The 20,186-nt window shown below is 40.1% G+C and overlaps 1 protein-coding gene across 7 annotated transcripts in view; it reads right to left on the bottom strand.

The window, feature by feature from the left end:
• The window catches only part of LMBR1 (limb development membrane protein 1), a 152,298-nt gene that overhangs the window by 76,294 nt on the left and 55,818 nt on the right, over window positions 1-20,186 (bottom strand). For 5 of the 7 annotated variants that reach the window (XR_003417566.2, XM_053217808.1, XM_027051208.2 and 2 more), the window contains one exon: window positions 11,530-11,633. The exons of 1 other annotated variant lie outside the window; for it this stretch is intronic. Coding sequence is in view for 5 of the 6 variants with exons in the window: in XM_053217808.1 (XP_053073783.1) it covers window positions 11,530-11,633 (104 nt within the window). In the remaining variant the exon portion in view is untranslated. Of the gene's footprint in view, window positions 1-11,529; window positions 11,634-17,216; window positions 17,309-20,186 lie in introns of those variants that run through there. One more of the 7 variants, XM_053217810.1, reaches the window with a different exon arrangement.

The following is a 20,186-nucleotide window of genomic DNA, read 5'->3' as shown; positions in this document are numbered from 1 at the left end:
ATGAGTTGACATCAAACATCATCATAGAATCAGACCCAAACAAAGCCTTATGTATAACATATATAGACTAAAATTTCTCTATGCATTACAACTTATGGTGTTTTTTAAACTCTAACATCTTGAACTTTTAAAAGGCTGATTTATTTTTTATAACCTTCATATTTTTTTTCTACATATTCAAATAAGAGAAGATTTCAGGCAGTTATTTGCAAATGTTTCTCAGTAAATAACATTCCAGGCCCCAGTTGTCTATTTTTGATACATAAAGAGCCAAATTAGATATAACTGTTACTCCACTTTCTCTGGCTAGTATTACTTTTGAAGTTCCAGGGCCATCTGGACGTGCAATATAGAACTGTTAATGAGCCAAACACCTTCACTAGGCCCGGCGAGGACTCACTGGGCGGCGGGTCTGAAGAGTCATTATCTGTGTCACTGTTGGCTGTATGCTCTTCCCCACATGCTTTTAGACCTCAGTGCCCCCATGTCCGTGGTATTTAAATAATCATTCATTATGGCACCAAGTAACATAGGACGAAGAATCCACACGGTAGAAAACACACGATGCTCAAAGCCACTCCTGTGGCTTGTGCGGTTCCCCGGAGGAGTCAACCAAGTCCTAGAACCACAAGCATGCTCCCCTGATCTCTACTGAAACCTGCCAAACTCACCAAATACACATTCACACGCTCTCAAGATGTTCTCTCCTAAAGGAAAAAATATACATGTATGGATTTTTTTTTCATAGAAAACAGTATGAGGCACCTTTATAGAACTGCACTGCAGGAACCCTTCTCTAATCTCCAGAAGGTTTGAGAACTATTTGATCAGTCAATGCTCACACGGGGAAAAAACACTCTTTGGAGTCTGGTTCCAGCTCTGCCACTACGTCCTGGAAGCTTCCCAAGAAAACTTGGGCTTCAAGACCTTATCTATAAAATATGCACAATAAAATTTGCCTTGGTTACTTCTCAGATTTTTAACAGATCAAATGAAACAAAATATATGAAAGCAGTTTAAAAACAATAAAATACTGAACAGACAGGAACCTTTGATAATTCCTGGCTGCAGGGAAAAAAAAGGCTAGTGCCTATGCTACGTAAGGGTTTGCTTAGCCATATATTAGGTTAACAATATCAACACTATTCTCAAGAGTTTCCTTTAACTTGTCATCAACTCCCATTACAACCACACACCAGCAGCCGTCTTCCTGCCTTTGAGGCACCCGAACCCGGAGGTGTGCCAGCCCTGCCCTGACAGGCTGGGGAAGAAGACGGAAGCTGGGAGAGGAGCACTGGGAGAGGAGCACCGCAGGCAGGAGAAAGCTCCGGGGCCGAACACGTGGCCCTCGAAGGGCGTGGCCAGGGAAGGAAGCGGCTCACACCTTGGCGGGTGGGCAGCATCCCGCCTCGGGCCGCAGTCAGGCTGAGCTCCGCCACAGCAAGAGGCCTGGCACACCACCTCCCCTGGCGGGCACACATGGTGGCGGCTGTGGGGCTCATTCCTAACGGCCAGCTGAAGGACCAGGACACCAAGCAGAGGATGGTAAGGATTCTGTAAAGACTCGCTGCATTTGTGAAGAGCCTGGAGGTTTAATTTAACCTGGAGGTTCTGGACTAAAAGCCTAAGCTGTACCAAAATAAAGCAAACTCCCATGTCTTCTTTTGTGCTGAGGCTCTAAAATGGTCCTAAAAAAAAAAAACACACCCTGGAAGATACCCATGCAGGAACCCGGACTCGCCCCCCCCTCCCGGAAGGTACACACTGATGTGTTGTTAGATCCTTCCTCTGACAAACCAATGGGACCTAAGACCTACGCAGCTTTCATGCTTCATTTTCCCTGTACAAAAGCTCTGTCTGCAGTAGGCAAAGTATATTTATTTGGGAATGCCGTGGCAGATAAGAGAAAAGACACATCTATAGATGATCACACTATAATTATAATCCCTACTACAGGGGAAGGAAGCAAGTCCCCCCAAAGGAGGCCCACCGAAAAGACTCAAGGACCACCGGGAGGTAGCACTTAAAGACAGATGCCACCTACAAGTGAGAAGAGGGCTTCCTGGCAGAATACCACATGAAGACAGGAGGCCATGAAAGCACCTGGGAGGGGGCACCTGGGGGGCTCAGTCCATTTAGCGTCAGACTTCGGCTCAGGTCATGAGCTCATGGCTTGTGGGTTCGAGCCCCTCATCAGGCTCTGCACTGACGCTCAGAGCCTGGAGCCTGCTTCAGATTCTGTCTCCCTCTCTCACTCTGCCCCTCCCCTGCTCATGCTCCATCTCTCTCCCTCTCTCTCTCTCTCTCTCAAGAATAAATAAACACTAAACATATTTCTCTTTTAATTTAAAAAAAGAAAGGAGATAAGCTGCACAATACTATTAAGAAAACAATGGCTGAAAGGCAGTGTATGGATATTACTTTGTATAGGAATAAAAGTAGAGACAGAAAAAATAGGACAGTAAAAATCCAAGTAAGAAATGATGAAGCCTGAACTAAGGTAATGGCAAAAGGAGAAGAATGGCATTCAGAATGCTTACTCAGAAGTTACTCAGAACCCTGGAATACACTAAGTCCTTACTACACATTAAGTTAGTTACTTTATTGCATCTCTTCTAAAAAAATAAATCAGAAGTATAATTTAATTCTGGGCATTTTAGAGGGAACTAAGATCATTAAAACAACACAAATTTTTCAGATAACTCAAAAAAGTTTAAAAACTTGTTTAAGCCCTTCACAAGTCTGTTTTAAAAATCAACTGCTTATAATAAAAATTAATACTCATTAGTCAATGTGGAAGGAGAAACATTAAGTATCAAGTAATCTCAACTAAAATATGAAAGTGTACTAATATTTAAATCTAGCATTCTAAACAACCTCAGATTTTTTCTTTGTGTTCTAAAAAAGATAACAGGAAATGTTTTCTATAAAACTGATGGTTTCAGTACACTTAATTCTAACTTTTTCTTGTGTTGATATAGCCTTATTTTTTCAGTTTTTGCCCGCTAATCTTACTTTTATCACTAAAAGGACATATATTTATATATAAATACTTCTAACAATTCAGTGCTTTAAAATTCAATCATTCTAGAACAGCAAGAACTTGCCTTTCTAGAAGAGAACTTATTTGCTTGCCAGAAAGTGTACAAACCAATAAATTCTTAAGTAACATAACTGTTAATGATTTCAGCTTTAAAGAAAAGTAGATATATCACAACCTAAAATATTCCCTAATGCCAAAGCTATCAAACAATTCTACTGCCTCTGATTTATCTGAATACACAACTTTTGTTTCTGGTACGAACGGGCCAAATAAACAGATTGATAACATAATATACCAAGTTTCAGCTATGTACTGGCAAACATTTCACAGAGATCAGAAGAGTAACACTGTGTCATGCTGAATAAATGACTTCATAGACAAATAAGTATAAGTGCCACAGAGATTTTAATAGTTCAAACTCCAGTCGTCCTACGGACCTGTGGGTGTGTGCCCTAAGTGCTGTAACCACATAGCAGCTCTCTAGTCAACACGAAATCAGACATTCATTTTACTTTCAAATAAAGTTTATTGTAAACAAGGCAAGACAGTTTTCAAGTCCCCCCAAAAACAGTTTCGGAAAAGAGACTCTAATTGACAATGATTATTTCCGTAACATTGTTTTGTGAACACCGGAAGTAATAAGACCAGTTTACTTAAAAGTATGATTACTTTGGGGCGCCTGGGTGGCTCGGTCGGTTGAGCATCCATCCGACTCTTGATTTCGGCTCACGTCATGATCATCCCAGCATTGTGGGATCAAGCCCCGCATCAGGCTCTGCACTGAGTGTGGAGTCTGCTTAAGATTCTCTCTCGCTCCCTCTGCCCCCCCCCACTTGCACATGCTCTCTCTCTCTCTTTCTCTAAGACAAAAAAATCCAAAGTATAATTACTTTAAAATCTGAACCTGATTATTTTTTGTTTTCTCCATACCAAAACTTTTCCCTCATTTAATAAAGAAGGAATTAGCTAATGATTTAATCATCATGTAAGACACAGTGAGGCACTAGTTAATAATTTAATCATCATATAAGGTTTGAGGTTTAGTTACCTACTAAACATTTTGCCTATTTTTTATACTGTTATAAGATAAGGCAATTTCTATCTCAAAAAGTAAATAAATAAAGCTATGTCAGCACCACCACAATTTCTTAGATGTAGCTTTGCTATCATCCATAAAAAATAATCCTCCACAAATCTTCCTGAAGTTTCAAATCAACTTTCACGTAGCTGGTACATTTCAGCCCCTGGTGGTCACGGCTGCTCCTCCTGTATCTCAAGTACTTCCCAAATGTCCCAGGTGAGGTCAACAAGCCCCTCGGCAACCCCACAGCGAGGTAGGTACTGCCGGCCCCTTTTACAGACACAGACACCAAGAAACATGCCCAAAGTCCCAGGTCGGGAAGGAGACGAGACCGGATTTAAGGCAGGTCTTCTAAATGCCAAAGCTCACAATCTGTCCACCATACTCTTATGCAGAGAGAGAGAGAGAGAGAGAGAGAGAGAGAGAGAATCTAGCCTTGAAGTGGAAATCTCTCCTGTTTTGATAAACGGAGGGAAAGACTGCTGTATAACAGTCCACGTTATCACGCCATCACAAAGTATATGGGAACTGAGTGTACCTCTTAAAAATACAGCTGCTATTTAACAATACCAGATACTGTCACTGAAATTATCATGTAGGTCCCTCCAATACGCAATTGGACTGAGAACGGTGACAAAATCAAGACCGTTTCATGAACTAAATGATTGTTAATTCAAACTCTTTACAAACTCAATTTTTAAAGGAAGTAAGTATATTCTTTTCCTCAAAATAACACTTTCATGCATCTTTCTCTGACATCCCGTAACCCACGCCTTTTACAGTAGTTTAACAATTCCAAAACGAATCCCAAGGATAACAACGCTACCCGAATCGAATGTTTTAAAAATAATCATTCCTCCCCATGTTGTTTCTATGGGGAAAAATTAGTGCTCCCCAACTGGGGGAGGGCAGAGGAATTCTATTAATAAATTACTGAATGATTTTTTTTCTTGAAGGTGTTGGGAAAATCAAATTAACACATAACAATAGTCAGTGAGATATGAGTCCATTTTCTGTAATAAACACCAAGATCAAAACGCACCCAAGGTAAATTTCCTTGCAAGGTTTCCCAGCAGGAGTCTTCCTTTTTGTATGTGATTTCCTCTCACCCACAAAAACCAGGCCAAAGACGCGCATGTGCCGCTAACACTAAGCAGCACTTCCTTATTCACTCATGTCCAACAATTTATGGATGATCAGTGGCAAAAACGAGCAAAAATAATGAAAGAACGCAATGAAAGCTCTCTGAGACCACGCTGGACTTCCTACTCATTTCTGTGTCTCTTTAAGACGGAGGCCTGAGACAAATTAGCCACTGGGGGGAAAAAGTCATCTGGTCATAAAATACAGTACAAGGTCACTTTTATGTAAGTTTGCCAAAAGGGACATAAACCAGGACAATTTCACACTGTGACACAGGATAGAAACACATGGAACGACCGCGGCCCCTCCTGCACTGTGCTGTCACAGCGCTCAGCTTTATAGGCCTTCCCAGCACCGGCACCCGGCTCTTTGCTGCCACCTGGTCAGTCTAATTAGCTAAGAAAGGAAGTTACCTCAAATTTTGTACTTTTTGCTTTGATTATCAAGCACTCCGTTTGAAGTTATAGGAGTCAACCTCTTAATCCTACAGACCGTGTGCTATGCTCTGGACATTTCGGGATGTCTGGATAGCTTGGGTAATTGGTCAGGATGTTGCTGTCGCTTACGTTAAATTTTATGCCAAGACTTCAAATCAAAGATAGGCAATAAGGTGAGGCACCACGTAAAGTTACTCCCAGAAACATCTTTGGCATGTGATTTCATCTGCCCCCGATTATATTTTTTCGCTGTCATTAACCTGTTGAGTTTTCTCCTCATAACCAAAAGTAAGACGTTAAAGCACAACATGAAACAAATATATTCCAAACTCCTATTTAAACGCCGGCCGGAGGGAGGTCAGACCTCCAGAGTTCACCTTGCAGTCGGCAAACATCTTCTGACATCATCCCGGATAATCTAGGGGTCTCTCCGAGGCAGGGTGGGAAGAGGAAAACCACACGGCGGATCTGAGGTGTGAGAGGAAGACTAGCGCCGGGGCCCCCACACCCTGGACTCTGCCACACGACCGCGGGACCAAGACACAAACCGCGGAGAGACATGTCCACAAAACACAGCGCCCAGCAGACGCACCCTTCTTGTCAGGGCTGAAACCAACAGCCAGACACAAGCACAGGAAGTCAACACGCACGAACATAGAAAATGTGCAGCACGGTACACACAGGTGACTGCGAATAATACAGATCCGATGAACATTTAAGTGCTAACAGTAAGTTCGAGTTCCAAGATAAAAGTTACCGTCTTACTTAAATTAAAAAATTGCTGTATTAAAGCCATTTACTTTCTCCTACTGTTGAGAATGTAAAGAATGGGAATAGCGAGGAGATGGTCCTAATAAAATAGAAACATGCACCACAGTAAGGAGGGAGAAGAAAGGCTTATTTAAGGCCCTTAAAAGGACATGGTCAACCCCCCAGGCCTAAAATGTCCTGTTTGAATTAACATAGTGGTTTAATTAAAAACTAAGTAGAGAATTCTGCTTAATTTGATTTTCAATTCAAGCTCTGCATCCGCCCGTGGCTAGTGGCCAATTTCCGCGTCTCGGCACAATATGCAAGGGGCGGTTTTAAAATCGATTGCCCAGGGGAATCAATGGGAGTACGGTGGAGCCATATGCCGTTCGGGGACTCCACCAGACTTAGACATAGTAAAACAGCACCAGGAGGGTGGCCAAAGGAATAAAAAAGAAATTTAACTTAACCATATTTCAAGTTTGTCATGACTCAAATCACTCTGCTGAATCTACCAATTAGAAGCGTTTTCCAAGCCCTCTTTGATATCCCTTCGGAACGAGCTGCGTCCAGGATAACCAATGAGCACAGAGCTTTAGAGGATACGCACACACACAAAGGAATACACTTGCTAGCCAGCTGTGTCAAACATGCCAGTGACCGTCTGTGATGCGTTCGCTTCAGTGAGGCAGCAGTTAGTCTGGGACACAGGCAACAACACCGTGTAAAGAATGACAGGTCTCCACAGACGTTATGTAGAACGTGCACTAGGAAACTCCTATGATCTCATGTTACAGAAAGGCTTAATAACGAAGGGTTTAAACACATACTGCACACATTGAAGGCTGAACTGTGCAATGCTAATAACCCTTGCAGTTTTCACGCAATTGATTTTTTTAAGTTTGTTTATTTATTTTGACAGGGGAGTGGCAGAGAGGGAGAGAGAAAATACAAAGCACGCTCTGCACTGTCAGCTCGGAGTCTGAGACAGGGCTCGATCTCATGAACCATGACATCACAACCTGAGGCCGAAATCAACAGCCAGTTGCCCAACTGACTGAGCCGCCCAGGTGCCCCACATGTAATTGATTGTAAACTGAAAAATACGAATCTTTAAAACAACACAATTACCTTAATTTTAAAGTTTCTAAACAATTCTAATAGAGTCTAGAATGCACCTTATCTTTAAGCAGGTCTGATTTTGCTTTAGTCCAGGCCATTTCAAAATGGGAAAAATAATCTGTAACCTTAAAACCACCCAAGATCATATGTAAATCATTAAGAGCTGACTGTACCATATTCCATAGAACATTTATTAGTGAAATACATTAAGCTCTAGAATAATGGCAATAATGGCTAACATATCCTGGGTTATGTGTTTTACATGAATAGTCTCCCCTCATTTAATCCCTTAAATAATACAGTCAGAGAACCATCATTACTATACCCATTTTACAGAAAGAAACCCTGAGGCCCAGAGGAGAAAACCAGCTGAGACAATGAGCCCTAGGGCAAATCTAAATCTGCTCACTTTAGCCCTCTCAACTGCAATCTCTCTTCCACAGGCCCCTTCTCTTCGGTGCACAAAGAGCAGAATTATTCTGTCTCTTCCTCCCCCCAGGCTACACCCCATCTCCCTCCCTTCTCTAACAGCTTTAAAGACCAACTTCTTAATTTGGTTCCTACAACTCCCATTCATGATCCAACTACCCAAGTCAGACAAATGGCACCCAACCATCCGAGCTCTGCCTCCTTGCCCTCCTTTCAAGCCTCTGCTGAGTTTGCTGGTCATGTCGACTGTCCCCTACAGACATCCAGCACATCAGTCCCCGCTGAGATCACAAAACGGAGCTGGTGATCATGAGGGATTCTGAGAAGACTAACGTAGTCAAAGATGCACTTAGAAAAAAATATTCTTTTGAGTGTGTATAGGAGACCAGAAGTAAAAAACTTAGAGGAAAGAATGCTGTACAATTGTAGGTGTGAAGTATCTTCAGTTACCTTCTTAATCCTTCCTTAAGCTGCTTCTCCCCTCTGACCTTAGTTTGTGAGAGGGAACAAGAGAACAGTGACATGTCACTGGGGTTTGTGTCCGTTTTTTCTAATTCTAGAGATAGTTGGTAATTCTGCTCCAATAACTTTAGCCACGACCCTCTTTGAGTTGGTTAGTTCAGCAAGGGAGGAAAATAATTTGGAGACAACGGGTCTGTCCACACTACCACTGTTTTTTAAAATAACCTATGTAATGGACAACTAGAGTTTTATAGAAAGTATAAATTAGGTAAAGACATCAATAATGCCAAATATGAAAATACATCCAACACTGAGCTTTACCAGCTGTTTTTGTACATGGCAAGATTACACAGGAGACAGAGATGGGAAGAAAGAACAATCTGCATATTTACAGCAACATCAACAGAGCGAGGTTAATGGCACGCGCCGAAACACTGTTACCAGAACGAGGTGCGTGACCGATTCAGTATGGTGACATCTCTACAAAACACAGCGCTTCCCATCGTGTGGTGCGTGTACTCCTTCCCTCAGTGACATATGTTTCAACTCTGACGTGTGTATTTGTCTCCATACTTAAATAAAACAGTAGACGCGAAAATCTTTTTCAAAATCCTTTGCCAACTCCCTGTCATCTGTAGCACAAAATGCAAACCAACTGGCAGAGAGAAGAACCGAGCCCTTCAGAACTGGACCCCAACAAGCTTCCGCGCACCCTGATCTCTCCCCAGCTCTCCATTCTTGAGCTAAGTGTCCGCACTCCCTCAATTCAGTCACAGTGCGTGCCTCTGCTCAAGCCAGGGGCGCCACATTCCAGCAGCAGCCTGCTCGTCCGTCAAGACTCAGCTCAAGTGCGGGCTGACTCCTCCGCCAAAATCCTTCCCCAGTTCCCGAGGCGAATGGAGACCCCGCTCCTCTCGGCGCCTCCCTTTGCGGCTGGCGGTCTAAAAGTTCATGGGGCTGCATCTGTTTGTTTGCACCGTTTCTTCCTCCCTCTGTCTATCCCTTGGAGGCAGAAGCCCTGTCTTTCCGGTCCTGTCCCCAGCAAGGCCCTACAGTAGTAGCACAGTGACTACTGCTCAGTAGGTGCTGAGTAAAACTCTGCTGAATGAAGGAAAAGCCATCAAAAGCTTTGGCTCTAAAATTATACAGAAATTGCTTTCTCAAGTGTCTCAATGACATCACTTCCTCTCGATGTTCATTCCTACCAGCCCTCTTCAACGTAATAGTTTACATTCCGTTCTGATCGCGGTACCTTTACTAAACACGAAATCAACTGTGACTTTGCAGCTTCAAACTATTAAAGTATGGAATAACATCCGGAAAGCAGAAAGGTGCATCCACGAAAATGACACTTTATCGCCTCTCAGTGACTCTTTCCTGGTACCCTTCAACACACAAACCTAAAAAGTGTGGCACTTAAGGTTTAAAATCAGAAGACTCGGGGCGCCTGGGTGGCTCAGTCGGTTAAGCGTTCGACTTCGGCTCAGGTCATGATCTCGCGGTTCGTGAGTTCAAGCCCCGCGTCGGGCTCTGGGCTGACAGCTCAGAGCCGGGAGCCTGTTTCAGATTCTGTGTCTCCCTCTCTCTGACCCTCCCCCGTTCATGCTCTGTCTCTCTCTGTCTCAAAAATAAATAAACATTAAAAAAATAAAATAAAATAAAATCAGAAGACTCATCAAAATGTTAGACTAAACAGTTTCATTCCTAAGAAACTACAAAAAGTTATATGAAATAAAAAGTAATAAAAATTCCGTTCACGGCTTTCCTTGCCAAATTCATTTAATTGGCGTTATAGTATTGTTCAACAACAAGATGCATAGGCATACTTCCACTTCATCTATCACAATACAAACAGAACTAACCACTTAAAAAGGCATAACATGTCTATAAATAAACTGTAACACAAGAACTCACTTTTACCAAAAAGTATTAACTATTTAAATCTTTGTGCTGTATTCCAAATGTCTATAGCAAAGAACTCCACAAGCTATAAACAGAAATATCATTCTTTCCATTTTAAAATGTTATTTTCAAAGACAGCTGAAGTTATTACCACCGATACGGTCTGGACTGATTGTTTAAGATGCAGTCTCTTGGGGCGCCTGGGGAGCTCAACTGGTCAAGCATCTGACTCTTGATTTCAGCTCAGGTCATGATCTCACGGTTTTTGAGTTGAAGCCCTGTGTCAGGTTCTGTGCTGACAGTGCGGAGCCCGCCTGGGATTCTCTCTCTCCCCTCTCTTTCTGCCCCTCCCCTGCTTGCTCTCTCTCTCTCTCAAAATAAATGAATTAAAAAAAAAAAAAAAAAAGATGCAAAGTCTCTTGTTTTGCTCTTTCCTAATCTCTCACATTCACTAAGATCAGTAACTCACAGTCTTGAGAATTTGAGTATCTAAAGGAGCATGTTGGATTTTATAGCATGCTACTCTCTGAAAAAAACTGGAAGTGAAATAACTTTTACATCAAGATATGTTTTAAGATCTTAAGATTTCATGTCATTCCTTTTTATTTTTTTTTAATGTTTATTTATTTTTGACACAGAGAGAGAGACAGAGCATGAGCGGGGGGAGGGACACAGAGAGAGAGGGAGACACAGAATCCAAAGCAGGCTCAGGCTCTGAGCTGTCAGCACAGAGCCCGACACGGGGCTCGAACTCACAGACCACGAGATCATGACCTGAGCTGAAATCGGACGCCCAACGGACTGAGCCCCCCAGGCGTCCCTTATGTCATTCTTTAAACTAAATGAGACAGCCTAAGAACAGCTATGTTGTCAGCTTTATTCCCTACAAACAAGTATTCTACCACATTTGCACATACTATAAAAACATCCAAAAGTCAAAAGACAACTTCCTCCCTGTGGACACACAAGATTATTCAATATGCAATATTATTAATTCTATTGTTAGCATTATTAATATTAATAACACATTGCTATTATTACTAATTAAACTTTTTATATTTCAGTCAAATGGTTGTTCAAGCCCACTCTCACAAGTTTAACATGAATGACACATGCTTCTTAATTTGACAGATTTAATTCCAAAACATGATTCACTTTACCTTTTTCAGGCCAGCAAAACCCTCTGATTCCAGGAAGAAAAAGGCAAAGGGCATCAGCACAAATAAACAGAGGTTGGAAAAGAGGGAAGCAAGATTCCACAGACCTATAAAGAGGGAACAAAAACAAGAAAGATTAGAGACAGGCCTTTAAAAAAAAATTACTACGCTAAATTATGATATTAGTCAAAGATGCATACTTTTTAATAAAAATAAACATCAACTTGGAGAGTAGCCTAACAAATCACCTACGCTTAGAGATGAGAAAATAATTTCATATTTAAAAACACGTTTTAGTGTTTATTTTTTTGAGAGAGACACAGAACACAAGAGGGGGAGGGGCAGAGAGAGAAGGAGACACAGCATCTGAAGCAGGCTCCAGGCTCTGAGCTGTCAGCACAGAGCCCGACGTGGGGCTCCAACTCAACGAGCTGTGATCATGACCTGAGCCCAAGTCCGATGCTTAACCGACTGAGCCACCCAGGAGCATCAATAAATTCATATTTAAAATTCGTGCAACTTTGTAACCTGTACCTATTAGGAGAAGCTAACACAGAAACTAGAAACATTCTTCCTTGTGTCCTAAACAAATTCACTAAAGAGATGACAAATGCAGAGATCTAAAGATACAGTCTCTTCAGACACACTGGCACCTGAATATTTATAGGCACTAGTCTACACGGAACACTTAGTAAATGCCAGGTACTCTAGCAGACATTTTACATGCATAATATCATTTAAGTCAAGTCTGATAAAAACCCTAAATTAATAATTAGCATTTGCGGAGCCCTTCTGTGCCAAGCACTATTTTAAGTGATTTACTGGGATTATACAAACTCACGTACCCCTCACGGCAGTACCCCGACAAGACAGAGGCAGAGGCTGGCTAGCTACCTTGCCAAGGTTGCAGAGCCTGCCCCTGGCAGAGCTAATTCCTGGGATTTTTAAAAACCACCACAACACGGAAGTGTTAGTAAGCAATTCTAAGTGGGGAAGAAAACGTAAGAGAGGTAGGCAAGCTCCTATCACCGTTTTCTGTTTTGGCACATTCTGTACTCTTTTTTTTTTTTTTTTTAAGGTTTATTTATTTATCTATTTTGAGAGAGAAACAGAGCGAGAGAGAGAGAGAGAGAGTAGGGGAGGGGCAGGGAGAGAGGGAGAGAGAGGATCCCAACTCGGGGCTCAATCTCATAACCCTGAGATCATGACCTGAGCTGAAATCAAGAGTCAGATGCTTAACCAACTGAACCACCAGGCGCCCCACATTCTGTATTCTTCTACAGTCACAATAAAAAGCTACTGAAACTATAATGAAAACAGATTTAGAAAAAGAAGACTTTAAGTCTGTCTTTGGGATTATATGTGGCCAAATATCTTACACCTTTATACATCTTTTATAGGTAAAACACTCAAATTTAAAAGTGATTTTCAGGAGCACCTGGCTAGCTCAGTCAGTACAGCATGTGGCTCTTGATCTCAAGCTCATGAGTTTGAGCCCCACGTTTGGTGTAGAGACTGCTTAAACAAATAAACTTAAAAAAATTTTTTTTAATAAAATGGATTTTCAAAATAATGCCTATGGTATTTATAAAATCAAGAGTTAAAGATAAAATTATGCTAAGTATAAACTCAACCTATTGCCTGAAACTCTAATTCAGTGCTCTTGAACATGGGCGACTGATGTTCTTTCAACGACCTCATTTAGAAGGCACTGTCCCAAGCACTGGCAACACAGTAATGAACAAAACACAAACCCTCTGTTTTCACCAAAATATGGTGTGGGCAGGGGCGACTAGGGGGCTCAGGTCGGTGAAGCATCGACTCTTTATTTCAGCTCAGGTCAAGATCTCATGGTGCCTGAGATCAAGCCCCCCACGTTAGGCTCTGTGCTGGCATCGCAGAACCTGCTTAAGATTCTCTCTCTTCTCTCTCTTTCCCTCTCCTGCTTGTGCTCCCACACATGCTCACTCTCTATTTAAATAATCTTTAAAAAAATATATATGGTATAGACAGTTTTCAGTCTCAGCCATTCTAACAGGTGCACAGCAGTGTCTCCTTACTGCTTTGATTTGCATTTCTCGGGGCACCTGAGTGGCTCAGTTGGTTAAGCATCCAACTCTTTATTTGGGTTCAGGTCATGATCTCACCGTTCATGAGTCAAAGCCCCAAGTCAGGCTCTGCACTGACAGAGCCTCTCTCTGCCCTTCCCCAGCTCACGTGTTCTCCCTCTCCCTCTCTCACACAAAATAAACTTTAAAAAAAAATACTTAATTTGCATTTCCCTAATCAATAAATAATGACGTGAACATCTTTATGAACTTATCTGTCATCCATTTCTATCTTCTTTGGTGAAAGTGTCTCTTCAAGTCTGTTGCTTACTGTTTCATTAGACTGTCTGTTTACTTACTATTGAGTTTGGAAAGCTCTTTATATACTCTGAATACAAGTCCTCTATCAGGCATAGAATGTGCCGATATTTTAACCCCATCTGTAGATTGTCTTTTCACCCTTTTAAACAAGTATCTTTCAGAGAACAAAATTTCTTTTGACAAAGTCCAATTTATCAACTTTTTCTTTTATAGACCATGCTTTAGACAAGAAATTATGGTCTATCCCAGTCTCATAAAGACTTCCTCCTATGTTTCTTTCTACAGGGGTTACAGTTTCAAGATTTACATTTAGACCTACGATCCCTTTGAATCACTTTTTGTATATGGTGCCAGGTATGGACTGAAGTTCAGTTTTTGTCTATGATTATCCAATTGCTCCAACACCATTTGTACAAAAGATTACCCTTTTTCCACCAAATCGCCTTTGCACCTTCGTTGGAAGTAAATTGACAATATACGTGTAGATATATTCCTGGATCCTCTATTTCATCAAGTCGATCTATTTATTGTTATGGTGATACCACACCATCTTGATTAATATGGCCTTAAAATAGTCTTCGAGTTGGGTAGTAAGTCTTCCAATTTTGTTATCTTTCAAAGTTGTTTTGGCTATCATAAGTCCTTTGAATTCCCATCTGAATTTCAGATCAGGTTTTCAATTTCTACCCCCAAAACAGTGGGGGCGGGGGGAGGGGGGAGGGCTGCTAGGATTCTGAATGAGATTGCATTGAATCTACAGACCAATATGGGGAGAAATGACATCTTAACATTGTCTTCTGCTCAATGAACATGATATATCTCTCCATTTATTGTGGTATTCTTTAAGTTTTGTCAGCAGAGTTTTAATAGTGTACAGTATATAGGTCTCACACATCCCTAAATATATCATATTTCTGATGCTACTGTATACAAATGGCACTTGTTTTTTTTAACCAATTTCCAATTATTCATGGTTAGTACATATATAGAAATGCAACTGAGTTTTGTGTATTTATCATGTATCCTGCAACACTGTAAACTCATTGATTCTAATAGCTTTTTAATAATATATTCCATCACAATTTCTATATAGACAACCATCTCATCTGTTAATACAGCTTCACTTTTTCCTTTCCAACATCAATGTCCTTTATTTTCTAAAAATCACCAGAATTCAGAATACTGAATAGAAGTGGTGAGAGGGGATATCCTTGCCTTGTTTCTATTCTCAGGGAAAAGCATTCAGTTTACTACTAAGCATGATGTTATCTGTAGGGTTTTTACAGATGCTCTTTACTAGGATGAAGAAATTAAATTCCCTTTCATGCCTAGTTTGCTGAAATTTTATCAAAAATGGATGGTGAATTTTGCTCTTCTGCATGTACTGTGGTGACTTTTCTTTTTTAGCGTTGGAATATGGTAAATTACATTGATTTTTCAAGTCATGATGTATTATCCTTTTCGTATATCGTCACATTTGATTTACTAAATTTTGTTTAGAATTTATGCATTTGTGTTCATGAGGGATACTGGTCTGTAGTTTTCTTTTCATGTAATGTCTGTCTGGTTTTGGAATCAGGGTAATGCTGGGCACAATGAATTAGTAAGTACTCCCTCAGTTTCAATTTTCTGAAAGAGTGTGTAGAACTGGTATTGCTTCTTCCTCAAATATTTGGTAGAAGTGACAGTTAAGTCTTCTTGGCCTAGAATTTTATTTGTGAGAATGTTTGTAACATTTCTACAATGTCTGACAGACTTTAGTAATTTCTGCCTTTCAAATTTTTCCATTTCTCTAAGGGGTTGTATTGGCATAAGGTGTTTACAATGTGCACTAATAACCCTTTTAATACCTGTAGAATCCATAGTGATGTCATCTCTCTCATTCTTGATATTGGTAATTGGTGTCTTTTTTTTTGTTGTTGACCACTCTGGCTGCAGCTTTATCAATTTAATTGATCTTCTCACTTTCTCTATTTTCCATTGCATTGATTTCTACTCTTACCTTTTTTTTTTTTTTTTTTTACTTCCAATCTTCTTAATTTGGGATTCATTTCCTCTTCCTGGTTTCTTAAGGTGGAAATTGTGGGCACTGATTTGAGACCTTTTTTCTTTTCTGTTTCAGGCATTTTAGTACTATAAATTTTCATATGTTTTAAATGCTTAATAGTTCAAAGTACTTTCAAATTTCCCTTTCTATTTCTTCTTTGACCTACTAGTTATTTAGTTAACAAATAATTGAGGGATTGTCTATGTTTCTATTCCTGGTTTCCCATTTAATTTCACAGTCATTAGAGAACATATTTTGTATGACTTAAATTCTTCTAAAAATACTGAGACTAAATAGGCAAAGAATATGGGCTCTCCTGATAAATGTGCCTAGAGTACTTGAAAATAATGTATATTCTACTACTGTTGGGCAGAGAGTTCTATAAATGCAAAATTAGGCCAAATTAAGAGTGTTATTCAAATTTTCCATCTTATTAATTTTTTCCTAATTTGTTCTATCAATTATTAAAAAGAAAGTAGCAATAAATCTGAATAACACTATGATTTTGACTATTAATCCTTTCATTTCTGTAAGCTTTTCCTTCATGCATTTAATAGCTACTTATTAGGTAGATAAATGTTTATTATGTTTTGATAAATGAACTCCCTCATCATGATGAAATGATCTTATTTATGCCTAGCAAAATCGATACCTTTTTCTAATAATAATGTAACTATTCCACCTTTCTTTTTATTACAATTAGGATGGTATACCTTTTTTCTCCTATTGCTCCAAGCCTATTCATGCCTTTATATTAAAATGGGTTTTCTGTAGGCAGCACATACTTGAGTCTTTCCTTTTTATTCATTCTGACAATTTCTGCCTTTTTTTTAGATTTATGTTTATTTATTTTTAAGTAGTCTTTACACCCAATGTGGGACTCAAACTCACAAACTTATTTATTTATTTATTTATTTATTTATTTATTTATTTATTTATTTTTAAGTAATCTCTACACCCAACGTGGGACTCAAACTCACAACCCTAAAACCAAGAGTCGCATGCCCTTCCAGCTGAGCCAACCAGGCACTCCCAGTCTCTGCCCTTTAATTGGAGTGTTTAGACCATTAATGTTTACTGATATGGTCAGGTTTAAGTCTATCAGTTTGCTCTTTGTTTTCCATTTGTCCCACTTATCTTCCCTTTTTCTTCTTTTCCTGCATGCCTTTGGATTAACTTTTTATGATTCCATTCTTTCTTACAGTTGCTTACTAACTCTATCTCTTTGTTGAGCTATTTTAGGGTTATTTGCAGGTTTATCACATACACCTTACCTCATCATAATCTGCTTTCAAGTGATACACTACTTCATGTACAGAATAACCTTAAAAACAGTGTATTTCCATTTCTTTCCTTCTTCCTTTGTGCTATTGTTGTCATGCATTTTACCTGTGCAGATTATAAAATCACAATACATTACTATTTTTTAAACAGCCAATTATCTTTTTAAAAGACTTATATAATAAAAAGGGGCACTTGAATGGCTCAGTCAGTTGAGCATCCAACTGTAGCTCAGGTCACGATCTCACGGTTCATGAGTTCAAGCCCCACATCAGGCTCACTGATGTCAGCCCGTGAGCACAGAGCCCACTTCAGATTCTCTGTTGCCGTCTCTTTCAGTCCCTCCCCCGTTTACACTCTCTCTCAAAAACGAAATAACACATTTTTTAAGACATATAATAAAGAAAAACTTTTATATTTTACAACTGCCACTTCCAAAGTGCTCTTCATTCTGCTTTGTAGATTGAGATGTCTATCTCCTACCGATTTGCTTCTGCCTATAGGACTTCCCTTATTTTTTGTAGTATAGGTCTGCTGATGAATTTTTACCTTTTGTGTATCTGACACTGTCTTTACTTTGCCTTTGTTTTGGAAAAATATCTTCACTAGATTGAGAACTAAGTTACTAGGCTTTTTTCAGTGAAGATGCTCCACTGTCATCTGGCTTGCATTATTTCTTCCAAGAGATAAGCTGATTCTTACCATTGTTCCTCTGTACTTTCTATGTCTTCCTTTCTGAATGCTTTTAAGATTTTCTCTTTATCACAGGTTTTGACCAATTTGAAGCATCTTGGTATAGTTTTCTTCATCTTTCTTGTGCATAGGGCTAGTTGAGCTTCTTACATCAGGGTTTATAGTTTTCATCTAATCTTGAAATCTTTCAGTCATTACTTTTTCAAATATTTCTTCGGCTCAGGTCATGATCTCACGGTTCATGGGCTCAAGCCCCGCATCAGGCTCTGTGCTGAAAGCTCAGAGTCTGGAGCCTGCTTCAGATTCTGTGTTTCCCTCTCTCTCTCTGCCCCTTCTTGGCTCTCTCTCTCTCTCTCGCTAAAAAAAAATTTTTTTAAAAAAGAACATCAATTATATCACTGATACCCTGGTCAGTTTTTCAGTCATTTTTTCCCCCTCTGTGTCTTTCTTTTTTGAACAGTTTTCTATGGCTATGTCTTCATGTTCACTAACCTCTTTTGCAATGTTGTCTGTTTTTATTCCATCCAATATATTTTCATGTCACACATTATAGGTTTAATTTCCAGAAGTCTGATTTGATTATTTTTATATATTCCCTGTCTCAATATGGTCCATCTCTCCTCTAGCTTCTGGAACATATGAGACAGGGTTATAAGAAATGCATTACCGTTCTTATCTACCAATTCTGAATCTCTAACAATTGTGTGTGATTTATTTTCTCATCATTATGGGTTGTATTTTTCTGCTTTGTACTCAGCTACAGGCTCAAGGTAGGCAGAGCAACCCCCCAAAGATGTCCACATCTTAATCTCTAAAATCTGTGAATATGTTATAGTCCATGATTTATTAGTTTTCTAGGGCTGCTCTAACAAGGTACCACAAACTGTATAGCCTCTGCCAACAGAAATTTATTTTTTTTTCCAGAAATTTATTATCTCACAGTTCTGGAGGTTACAAGTCCAAAATCAAGGTATCAGTAGGGCTATATCTCTTCTGAAGGCTCTAGGGAAGAACCTTTCCCTATCTCTTCTGGTAGCTGCATTCCTGGGCTTATATGTCGATGCATCACTCCAATCTCGACCTTCGGCTTCACGTGGCCTTCTTCATGTGTCTGTGCCTCTATTTTATTTTCTTATAAGGATACTAGTAATTCGATCAGGGCTCACCCTAATCCAGTGTGACCTTATCTTCACTAATTACATCTGCAGACTTTATTTCCAAAGAAGGCCACATTCTGAGATCGTAAGTAGACATGATGGGGGAAGAGGGGTGCACACAGGAGAGGGCCACTATTTGATCCAGCATATGTGCCAAAAAGACTGAAGATATATTATTAAGGTTATGGACTTTAATATAGGGAGATAAAGAGAGCATCTCAGATTGGCCAGGTGGGTGCAACCTACCCAACTGGACCATTTAGAAGCAGAGAACTTTCTCGATCTGAAGTCAGAGAGAAGCAGCAGAAGGGTAAATCAGGGAGGAACTCAACCCACCTTTGCTGGAGGTGGGTCACATGGAAAACATAACAGGTGGGCAGCCTCTGGGGCAAAGACCAGCCACCTGGCATGAGATGGAGGGCTTCAGTCTTACAATCACAAAGAACCAAATCCAGCTCATAACCTGAATGAGCCTGGAAGCAAATTGTTCCCCAGAGCCTCCAAAAAGGAATGCAACCTTGTGAAAACCTTCATTTCAGCTTTCTTCCCCCCCAAAAAAGAACATGAGTTTAATAAGATCTTACTAAGAGAAACGTTGAAACTGAGAATATGATAGCCCATTGAGTCTATCCATCTGTAAAAGATGTCTCTCTCCTTTCTAGTACTCCGCCCAGCAGCCTGCACCCCCAACCCCGCCGCAGCACCTTGGAGCAGCTGCAGGACTCATCTGTCCTAAATCGCTATTCTTCATTGCCTGTGTTTTCGTGAACACTTGGTTGTTGCAGGTGAGAGGGTACAGACAGTCCCTCTTACTCCATCTTGGCCAAACTATATTTAGCTTTTAAAGTGTTTCTCTACCAACACTTGAATGCTGATTTTTTTTAATTTTTCTTACTTCACACCTGAGGCTTAGTTTTCGATAAAATACAGGGAAAGTTCTGGGCATAAAACAGCACAGCAGAGCATTCTTTACTGTCTTCAAGTATTTGTTAATCTTTAAAATCTAAAAAATTGTTTTTAACCTGTAGTTACCCACTGTTTCCAGTTGATTTCCCAGACACTAACTGATGTCCTTGTGCCTTTTTCAAATTGTTTCAGCACACAACTCAACAA

The sequence above is a fragment of the Acinonyx jubatus genome, chromosome A2 (genome assembly GCF_027475565.1).
Source record: "Acinonyx jubatus isolate Ajub_Pintada_27869175 chromosome A2, VMU_Ajub_asm_v1.0, whole genome shotgun sequence".
Lineage (NCBI taxonomy): Eukaryota > Metazoa > Chordata > Mammalia > Carnivora > Felidae > Acinonyx > Acinonyx jubatus.
This window is presented reverse-complemented; position numbering and strand designations above follow the sequence as displayed.